Source organism: Eretmochelys imbricata, chromosome 2 (assembly GCF_965152235.1).
Source record: "Eretmochelys imbricata isolate rEreImb1 chromosome 2, rEreImb1.hap1, whole genome shotgun sequence".
In the NCBI taxonomy this organism is placed as follows: domain Eukaryota; kingdom Metazoa; phylum Chordata; order Testudines; family Cheloniidae; genus Eretmochelys; species Eretmochelys imbricata.
The window spans coordinates 176,011,470-176,022,959 of NC_135573.1; the positions used below are offsets into that span (position 1 = coordinate 176,011,470).

Genomic DNA, 11,490 nt, shown 5'->3' on the forward strand with positions numbered 1-11,490 from the left:
TGCCTCGCTATCGCCCCCAGGGAAGCTATTTATCGCGTGAAAAAGAGGCATTCCTGCGCAGTCTCCTAGTCTCCACCAATTAGGGGCCGGAATCGGCGTACGCGGGGAGGTGACTCAGGCCGGCAGCGCTCGGACCAAGATGGCGGCGGAACGCGGCTACAGCTTCTCCCTCACCACGTTCAGGTAGCGGCGGGGAGGTGGCAGCGGCACCGGTCTCCGCGCTGCTGCGGGGGGCTCGGGGCCTGGCTTGGTCCGGCCCGGGCGGCAGCGTGGGGAGGGGGGGATTTGCAAAGTCATCGCCCCTCCCCCATCTCCACCCCGGGTCCGGGCCTCTCCTCCGGTGGGTGCCTGGCCGCGGGAGGTAGATGGGGCCGGCGGGCGAGGCGGTTTTTACTTGTCAGCCGGGCCGCCCTGTCTGACCGGGAAGCAGGAGCCGGGCGCCTGGGTTCCGCCTCAGCCGCTGACCGCCTCCCCCTCCCTTCGCCGGGCGCGGGGTCCCGATCCTGCCCCGGCGCTGCCACTGCAGTGAGCGGAGTTCAGCGCCGTTGTAACCAGGCAGCACCCAGCCTGCCGGGGCCTCGCTCCCCGCCCCTGGGGGACGGGTTCGGCCCCGCGGCGGTGCGGCTCCGAGTCAGCGCGGGGCTTCTCTGGCCGGGCAGCAGCTGGGGAAGCCGGGCCCTGCTTTCCCGCGGACCGGTTGAGAAAGCGGCGCTGGGGTGGACAGGGACGCGAGCCCTTCGCAGGGCGTTGGAGCGCAGCTCAGGCCCCCTGCGACTGGCGGGCGCCGCCCTGCCTGCGCGCTCCGCGGTGAGGTTCCCGGGCATGTCTGGCTGCCGCGCGCGGCGGGGAGCTTGCCCCGTGTGCGTGGACTCGTATGAAGTGGGAAGGGAAGGCGGACACGTTAAACACAAACTTAAGGAAACTCCAAACCCCCGCCTCGCTGGGCTGCCTCCCTGTCTCGCTTTGTGTCTTGTAAAACTTGATTTCTGCTCAAGTATACCCACTTTACGTACGCCAACACAGGAAGGAGGCTTTTGCTTTTAAGAAAGCTGCTTTAAAGTACCAGAAACACTCCACCAAAAACAGAAACCGAAAGCAGGAATCTGCTGCGATATAAAGTACCTTATGGGAGGGAGGCACCCTAGAGTTGCACAGTGTTGACCTAAACTTTATTGAAATTCAGCAGATGAAGCATTTCTGTATTAAATATAGAATTTCCCGTTCATTGTTTTACGGGGGCTTTTTTAGATGTACATATTAGACACATTAAGATCTGTAGCTTAATGTACTGAATGTTTCACCATAGTTTGGATATTGTATTTCCTAATGGAATTACAAACTTTTAACTCACAACAGCTACTGTATTTCCTGAAACTTACTTCAAATCTACTTGGCTTTTGTTTCTCTAAAACACACATACACAGAGACACACGCACTAAAACTAATACTACAAGTCACTGTCCTTTACATCACATTGACTGTTCTTTATGTCATTTATCGCAGTCCAAAAACAGATCTGTTCTTGTGCATTGTCCAATATTTTACGTACAGATCTGTTTGCCAGTGGTCATAGCCCTTTTGTGTGTTGTGTTAAGGACAAGGTGTAGAGAACTCAAAATGCATATTGTGGTATTTACTTCTTATAATTCGTAGGCAAAAGCATAGGAGTAGATTCTTGTTCTCTGGGTTACTTTTCTAAAATCCACAGGTGCAGGATCACAAACCTCATATCAATATTTTATCTATATAATTGTCCCCTAAACAGTTGCACAAACTACATACATTTAGCACCATTTAAATGCAGCTACTTCGGGGCTGGAAGGCCTCACACTGTAAAAGGGTGGTTGGGTGAAGGGAAGACTTGGCCAAGTACATAGGGCTGACTTCTATTCCTACAAAAAGTACAGCGCTCTCTTTGACCACAAACAAAGAGAGGACAAGACCACCAGTTTTAAAGTGTAATTCAAAAGATCAGATGAACAGTACATTGGATGGCCACTCAGTTTACGTAATCACTTGGTTAGATAAAGGTCTACCTGTTGTTGTTCCAAAAAGTCTAGTTATTTTAAGCCTAATGGGTAAGCACTAAGTTGAGCCTGTATAAACAAATTCACTTTAAGCCTGAAACAAGTGATTTGTTTTATTCACCCTTCTGTAGAATTTTTTTTCATCACCATTCAGTAAGGGTTGGTGTTGAACTGCCAGTTTTGTAAACCCACATGAAGCAATTCCCTAGTTTATGACTGAGGATGAAGAAGTATTTTTCAGTTGTTTGTAATGTGGTGGTGCCCACACCTTCCTTCAAAAATCTGTATGGTAAAAGCAGACTATGAAAATAATAATAAAAAAAAGATTTGACAGTCTCTTTCTTGAGTCTTCTGCTTCCTGTTTGCCAAGAACCCATGCCCTGTTTCTAAGTGAGACTATTAAATTAAGTGCAAATACCTTATTAATAGAGTCCTGCACATATATAAAAATGTGTATCCACAGCCATTTTTTATGGATCGCACATTGGATGTAAATATCCTTTGATATCCACAGATATGCAGGGCTCTAAACAGCTCCACAGGTCACCATGCAGCAGTGACCTGGGGGTGGGGGGTGGGGGGGAGTGTTGCCAGTCCACTTTTCACATTGGTGGACCCCTCCCCCTCTTCTTCCCCACTCTCCTTTCCCCCGGCCAGGCCAGCGGGCTGCTGCGGGAAGGGAAGAGGGCTGAGAACAGCCAGTGGCCGTGTCCCCGCCCGGCTGAGGGCGGGTGGAGGGTCCACGATTCTGCCCCAGCTGACCGCTCGGCTCTTACCATGGCTGGACTGGGGCTCCAAGAGCTCCCCCTGCATGTCAGGGAGAGCCACATTGGCAGCTGTGGGAAGCTTCCATTCCTCCATCTGTTCCAGAGCCCTGTGCAAATAAAAAATTTTTATCTGCATCCAAGCTGTTATCCGCAAAAATGGTCCTTGGATATAAAGCAGATACCCGTGTATTTGCAAGGCTCTACTTAATAATTGAAAATAAAATAGAGTAAAGTTGAAAAGAAGGGAACTTGTGCTTTTGGGACCTGCTTCCTTACGTTTTACTTGGTTTCTAGAAAAAAATTTTCACCAGATATAGTGCAAGTAGGTGGCACGGAAGATTCATGACAGAATTCTGCAACAGCAAAACCTATGGTAAACCAGTCCAGGTCCTCTACAAGCTAGAGCAGTGATTCTCAAACTTTTGTATGGTGACCCCTTTCACACAGCAAGCCTCTGAGTGCGAACTCCTGCTTATAAATTAAAAACACTTTTTAAATATATTTAACGCCATTATAAATGCTGGAGGCAAAGCAGGGTTTGGGGTTGAGGCTGACAGCTCACAACCTCCCATGTAATAACCTCATGACCCCCTGAGCGGTCCCAACCCCCAGCTTGAGAACCTTGAGCTAGAGTGAGACTTCCAGACTTACTTTCATATAAAGTATCTTATGACTGAATTGTATGTGTTCTCCTTTTTAGTCCGTCTGGTAAACTTGTTCAGATTGAATATGCTTTGGCAGCGGTCGCTGGAGGGGCCCCATCAGTTGGAATTAAAGGTATAAGAAATTTTCAAAGGTATATTAAGATGTAACTAATCAGTGCTAGATTCAAGGCTCGGGGTTTTATGATGATGCATTGTCTGTAGGGAGAATCTTGGTAGATTTTTGGCTATTTGAAAATGCATATTTCCTAGTTACTCTGCTGTGATCTAGGGAAAGGTGATTTATAAAATAGCATGGAGTTGCATTATTTGCCTTTGGTTGGCATAATATCTTCAAGCGTTGATTTCCAGAGACACAATTTTAAAAAGGGAAGGATGAGGAGAATATAAATACTGTATACATTTATGAAGAACATACATTTTGAGTAAATATTCTAGTTTAGAGGGAGGTTTAATAGAAATAAACATTTTTACTCTGATTCCTAATCCTTGGGTAGGTAGGTCCAGTTTTGAACTAATTTACATAAGTTACATCTAATGTATCAATTGCTACAACTTCCTTATGTACATTTTAAAATAAGAGGGATAAAGGAGATATGCTCGGCACCTATGTATGGTGGGGTAACTTCTCTCAAGGATGACTGCTTAACATGCTAACGTAAATCTTAAAGCTGTGGGAAGGAGGGAAAATTTTTCACATGCTACCAAAACTGTATTGTGCTTCAGCTGTTTTTGATAACCTTTTTATATTGAATATATATACATAAAAATGTATCTTTTTCTTTCCAGCTGCAAATGGTGTGGTGTTGGCAACTGAGAAGAAACAGAAATCCATCCTGTATGATGAAAGGAGTGTACACAAAGTAGAATCAATTACTAAACATATAGGCCTAGTGTATAGTGGCATGGGTCCGGATTACAGGTATGAGAACATTCCTTCTGTTCGAGAGGGTGTTTGTATTCATTTAGATCTTGTAATTCACAAAAACTGAAGGCACTGGTGCAAATAGGCCTTTCTGATCTCCCAGCTCTCTCTCATCCATTTCCCCAAGAATATTAAAGCCATCAGTTGTCTCTTAATGGTTAACTGTGCTGGGGTGTGTAATATAATGTTATAAATGTTTTCTTAACACAAACAATATCTTAACAATTGAATCATAAATATAAAAACATTTATACTTAATTGAATAAAAAATAGAGAATCAAACTTTTATGATAGAAATTATTTCAAATCAAGGACGGTTTCATATTTCCTTATGTCTCAGGGTGACTTCTAAGTTGGGGCATAATATATCCCAGTGGAACACATGTATTCGTTCCCTTAAATCACTGTGGCACTGAAAATGCAGAATTGTTTAGTACTATGTTGATATTTTAGAACTTATAGCTAAACTGTCATAGTTGTTTTAGCTTTTTCCTATAATTAAAATTTTTGGTTTTGCTCTTTTGTAGAGTACTTGTGCACAGAGCTCGGAAGCTTGCCCAGCAATATTACTTGGTCTACCACGAGCCCATTCCAACAGCTCAGCTAGTACAGAGGATTGCATCTGTGATGCAGGAGTACACACAGTCTGGGTAAATAGTCCTTAATCTAACTCATGATGGTGTTCGTAAGGTGTTTTCTGATGTGGAGGTGAAAGATGCTGTGGAAGTGTTTGCTGTTAGTTGACAATTAAACATTTTATGTCTAAAACATTTTGTCAAGAAATGTTATTGTAGTGTGGGTGAGAGGGGAACTACTAACTGTCCATGTGGCAGTGGGTGGAATGTACTGTTAAAAGTGTCTTGAAAGTGTGAAGGTCAAACATCCCCATATATTTTCCATTTCTGGACTATGGACTTCCCCTGTTCTCTCATAGTGAAGTTCTCTTGTGTATTACAATGCTAAAATGGACAAGATAACCCTAGTAAATAATCCATCTTGATTAGATTGTGAGGAGGCAGAGTTTGATAATGGCTAATTTAGTTATAAAAATGAGTATTGGGAAAGCAAATGATACATTTAAGGATGGTCTTAAGAACTTTTAAAATAGATAATTTTAGATTTAAGTAATGGTTGTGGGTTTTTTCTTTCTCTCCCTGTAGTGGTGTACGTCCTTTTGGAGTATCATTGTTGATATGTGGTTGGAATGAGGGGCGACCATATCTATTTCAGTCTGATCCATCTGTAAGTATCTTGCAATTGTAAAATAACTGAGAATTTGGCTTGTAGAGCGATGTTCAAAGTGTTGTGTGCTTGTGAGATACCGTCAGGGCAGGGAGACTTTGGACACTGAAAGAGTTGATCACCTTAAGAGGTGATCAGATTCCACCTATTTCACGTGGAACGTGATCAAAATTATTAATTTACACTTGCAGTGCAGGACTGTAAACTCCTTTTGCAAATCCACTGTTCTGTGACCAAGCTTTTTTTTAAATACTACTTCTATTTAATAGAACTGGGTGAAAATTTTTCAACAATTTTTTAGGGTGAAAAATGCAGACTTGACAACACTGAAGTGTTTCATGAATTTGTTAATTTTGCCAAATAGTTCACTTGAAAAAGACACTCCCCCTCCCCCCCCAGTCAAAATGTTTAATTTCAGTACTTTTAAACATAAAATTTTGCTTTTTCAGTTTGAAACAACTTATTTTCAAATTTCCTTCAATTTTATTTTTAAAAATTCAAGTGTTTTTAAAAAAGCTCAAAATCAAAACATTTAATTTTGTGTAGAACAAAAATGTTTAGTGTGACCTGAAGTGTATTTTTTATTTATTATTTTTAACTTTGGAATTCTCAAAAATTTTGTTCCTGGTTTGATACAAAACTGATTCCCCCCCCCCACCCCCCTTGACTTTTCAGAATTGGCAGAAAACCAAGAAATATATTGTTCACACACCTCTAGTATTTAATGAAGGATATTAGTCATTGTAATGATTCTTGATGGAATCTAAAAAACTGAACTGTACCTAACATATTAATGTAAAATTCCAAAGGCTTTATTGCGTTGGAAAAGTGAGATGAGTATATTTTATCCTGTTTTTGTGCATGCAGCTTCCACTGACATTAAAAGGAGCTCTTGCTCAGATTAAGGGCAACAATAATTATATATCATTTAAGTAATGCATTACAAAACAGCTATGCAATTTGTCATTTATCCTAAAAAATAACCTAAAACGCACTGTAATAGAAAGTGGAGGCACGCATTTCCCGGTGAGTTAGTCTCCCATCTTTCCCAATAGTGCAAAAACTTCCTCAGTTCAAAAAACCACAAATTGAAATTGTTTTTAATCACTGTTTTTATCAAATTAACCTTTCAAGGAAGGGGTAAAAAGTCAACTGAAAGTACATAGTAGAAATATTCCTTTATTTAAGATATTTAATAGCCAGTCTCAAAACCTCTTCTTTCAGAGCCTTGTATACATATTAGGAGCCCTAAATATCCAAACCAAAAAGTTTTCATAAGAAACTATTGTATTTTAGTTTACAAATCAGCTGGGTGATTAGTAAGTGTTAGATTTAATTGTTTTCATGTAATTTGTTTAATGTGTTTTCATCTATCCAGGGGGCTTACTTTGCATGGAAAGCAACAGCAATGGGAAAAAATTATGTGAATGGAAAAACTTTCCTTGAAAAAAGGTAACGCTTCTGCATTACCAATCGAACTCCTAAAACAGTGGCTCTCAATATTTCCAGACTACTGTACCCGTTTCAGGAGTCTGATTTGTCTTGTGTATACACAACTTTCACCTCATGTAAAAACTACTTGCTTACCTAATCAGATATAAAAAGACAAGTATCACAGCACACTATTAATGAAAAATTGCTTACTTTCTCATTTTTACCATGTAATTGTATTGTACTTGGGTTACAGTGTATAGTATATAGTACAGTATAAACAAGTTATTGTCTGTATGACATTTTAGTTTGTACTGACTTCGCTAGTGCTTTTTATGTAGCCTGTTGTAAAACTAGGCCAATATCTAGATGAGTTGATGTGCCCCCTGGAAGGCCTCTGCATATCTCCAGGTACTTGTACCACTAGTTGAGAACCACTGTCCTAAAATATTGACATGTACATCTGTATTAGCCAAATTTAGACATTGTAATCTGGCTGTGAAATTCTGATCATTTACAGTATTTTTAGACATTCTGATATTTATAATACAATGTTCAAGTGAAGATACTAGACGTTTGAGTAAAACTGAAAGAAAAAAGTTTCTTCTTGCTTAGCACAAACTTCTTGACCGCCAGGGAATGAGGGGGTGTTTGTTGGAGGGCAGGAGGGGAGCGGTCCAGTGTAACAAACGGGTTATATTCAACATCTTTTTATAAATTTGAAGTGGTTTTGTTATACTGTCAGGTTAATGGAATAATTCTAATCCAGGTTTCATCTCTGAGACACTAAATACATGAAAAAAGAAAAGGAGTACTTGTGGCACATTAGAGACTAACAAATTTATTAGAGCATACGCTTTCGTGAGCTACAGCTCACTTCATCGGATGAAGCTCACGAAAACGTATGCTCAAATAATTTGTTAGTCTCTAGAGCATACGTTTTCGTGAGCTTCATCCGATGAAGTGAGCTGTAGCTCACGAAAGCGTATGCTCTAATAAATTTGTTAGTCTCTAATGTGCCACAAGTACTCCTTTTCTTTTTGCGAATACAGACTAACACGGCTGCTACTCTGAAACCTCTAAATACATGAGCATTCTAGTGGTCTTTGAGAATATTTTAGGCTTCATACAGAACTGTGATCTCATTCTTTTTTTTTTTTAATATAGATACAATGAAGATTTGGAACTTGAAGATGCCATTCACACAGCTATCTTAACGCTAAAGGTTAGAGAAATACCTTAAATAGGTTTTTTTATTGTATGAAATTATTGATATAGTTAAGGAAATTCTCTCTTCTCTTCAACAGGAAAGCTTTGAAGGGCAAATGACAGAAGATAACATAGAAGTTGGGATCTGTAATGAAGCAGGGTTTAGAAGGCTGACTCCAACTGAGGTTAAGGATTACTTGGCTGCGATAGCCTAGTAGTCAGCAAGACTGTGTGGATTCACACGGATCTTTTTAATTTTTGCTAACTAAATGTTTTTGTTTGCAGTTTCTGCATACTCATTTCTACATGGTTTGTCTGACCAATATTTTAAATATTATCCGTGCAAATGCTCTGGTCCTAATACTGATACTTGGAATCTTAATACAAAGAATTATTCCCATTGATACATGGAATCTTTGTACACGAAATTGTACAAAAATAAAAGTTATAATGAAAGCTTATAAAAGCTAATGAATAAAACTTACAAATGGCACAGTTTTGTGCAGAATGTTAATGTCTTTAATTTTCTATATAAAGTTCAATTTCAGTATAATTCTTTTATTAAGGAAGCATACATTTTAGTAATAAGCTCCAAGGCTGAAGCTATATGTACTCTGCCAGCCAAACCAAATTGATATTACTTAGTTTTTTTAAACACGTGTGAGGGCATGTGAATATTACTTAACATTAGGATTTTATTTACGGTCTAATATAAAAAAGCCCAAACAATTGGGTTCAGTGAAATTTGTCCAAACATGGACAAATCTCTGCTACATACAATGCAGAATGAGCCAAGTCCTCCAGGGTGTGGTGTAGATCTCCTATATAGTTCAGGTTTCAGAGTAGCAGCTGTGTTAGTCTGTATTCGCAAAAAGGAAAGGAGTACTTGTGGTACCTTAGAGACTAACCAATTTATTTGAGCATAAGCTTTTGTGAGCTTCATCCGACGAAGTGAGCTGTAGCTCACAAAAGCTTATGCTCAAATAAATTGGTTAGTCTCTAAGGTGCCACAAGTACTCCTTTTCTTTTTCCATATAGTTCAGTAAGAGTTCTGCTTTTGGAACATTAGAATGATTGAGCCCTGAACTTGCATGTCTGCTAATACAGGTGTTCTGTTATTGGAGTGTGTTTCATAGCTCAAGAACTTGCATTTTTCAGAATTGAAGTACTGTTGTTTGAGTTGATGTGGGAAAATAAAGATCCTACTAGCTATCAAGCACACAGTATTTTTCCAGTACTATCAATAACATTCTACAGTAGATAGAAAGGAGAACGGATGTCTTAAATTATTCCTCGAATTGTGCTTAACTATGTAAAGTACCCTTGAAATGTTAATCTGACTTTCATGAAGTAAGGGGACACTTGTGTCAAGAACTTCTTTAGAAGCAACAGTGGAAATTGTGCATCACACATTAAGTGTTTTATTTTTAGATAAATTCTGCTATAATTTCAAAGTTATGTAGAATTCAAATCTGCATTACTAAAAATATATTTGCTTCTATGTTTCTTGTGTACACAAAGTAATCTGTTCTATGGTCATTCTCAAAGTGAGTGCTATTTGGGGATTGTTAGATTACCTAAAGTTACTAATATCTCTCAGTGACATCAAAATGTAAAATGACCAAGAGCGGTAGGCACACAGGACCATTTTCCTCATGTAAAAGAGTGGACAGATAGTTAGTTTGGTAGGCTGCTGGTGTGAAAGCAACAACCTGGCGAAGAACACACGGTCTAGTCTGCAGAAACTTGCTTGTAAACTACTTAACTCGTGTGGCAGTGCTCCAGACCTTCTTCCTTGGGTCTTTCTTAACACCATGTTTTAAATTATTATTAAATTTGTTAGTCTCTAGGGTGCCACAAGTACTCCTGTTCTTTTTAAATTATTAGGAGTCCTTTAAGTAGGATCTTCTGTAGCCGGTAGCCTTGACACAAATGTTACAGCAATAAAGTTGTGTCCCAAAGACTGCACTGTGTTTCGCCCAATGCAGTTCACTTACTCTTTTACTCTCAGAAACACTAATTTCACTCTCAAATGTCTTTTGAAGAGAAAAACAAAATTGGGTGATGGAATTGCCTTGCAGGTGTTATGATTCTTAAATTCATGCTTTCAGTGCCCTCAAAAGCCACTTGGAAGGGAAGAGAATAATGTGCTAATTCAAAGGCTTCATCTACTATGTGGCAGAACAGCATACTAGCACATCTCTCACACTGCTATCTTGTTCTCTAGAATCTCACCTTTTCTATAGAATTATAAAAATGTTGGGCTAGAAACGACCTAAAAAAGTCATCTAATCTGTCCCCCTCCACTGATGTGCGACATAATATACTTAGATGGTGCCTGACAAGTGTTTGCCTAACCTGATCTTGAAAACCTTCAGTGATGGAGACTCCACAACTTCCCTTGGTAATCTATTCCAGTACCTAACTATCTGTATAGTTAAAAGGATTTTCCTAATATCTAACCTAAACCTTCTTGCAGATTAAGCCAATTAGTAAAGGTAAGACAAGTAGATATGCAGAACAATTGATCAGTCCTCTTTATAACAGCCCTTAATATATTTGAAGAATATGATTAGGTATCCCCTTCAGTGTTCTTCTCAAGACTAAACATACCCAGTTTCTTAACCTTTCTTCATAGGCCAGGTGTTCTAAACCTGTTATCATTTTTATTGCTCTTTACTGGCCTCTTTGTCTCCATCTTTCTTAAAGTGTATCCAGTGTTGGGCATCAGAGTATTTCATCTAAGGTCTCACCAGTGCATAGTAGCGTGGAACAATTACTTCCTGTGGCTTACATACAACATTCTTGTTCATACACCCTAGAATAGTGGCCTTTTTTACAACTGAATTTTACTGTTTAATTTGTGATGCACTATGATCCTGAGATCTTTTGCTGCAATATTACTGTTTGAGCCAGTTATTTCCCATTTTGTATTTGGGCATTTATTTTTCCTTTGTAAGTGTAGTATTTTTCACTTGTCTATATTGAATTTCATCTTGTTGATTTCAAACAAATTTGCCAATTTATCAAGGTCATTTTGAATTCTAATCCTGTCCTCCCATCTTGGTGTAATCTACAAATTTTATAAGCATACTCTCCATTCTCCAAGTCCTCTCCAATGAAAATATTGATTAGTACTGGACTGAGTACAGACCTGTGTGGGACTCCACTAGATATGTCCTCCGAGTTTCATGGCAAACCATTGATGACTACTCTTTGAGTATGTT

The 11,490-nt window shown here is 39.7% G+C and overlaps 1 protein-coding gene across 1 annotated transcript; it reads left to right on the forward strand.

The window, feature by feature from the left end:
* The first annotated feature begins 24 nt into the window (after nucleotides 1-24).
* Nucleotides 25-8,771, forward strand: PSMA2 (proteasome 20S subunit alpha 2). The gene is made up of 8 exons (XM_077810984.1): nucleotides 25-183; nucleotides 3,495-3,571; nucleotides 4,246-4,378; nucleotides 4,909-5,031; nucleotides 5,542-5,623; nucleotides 7,002-7,075; nucleotides 8,222-8,279; nucleotides 8,362-8,771. Exons 1-8 carry the CDS (start codon nucleotides 140-142, stop codon nucleotides 8,476-8,478), a joined length of 708 nt encoding a protein of 235 aa, XP_077667110.1. The 5' UTR covers nucleotides 25-139; the 3' UTR covers nucleotides 8,479-8,771.
* The last annotated feature ends 2,719 nt before the right edge of the window (nucleotides 8,772-11,490 follow it).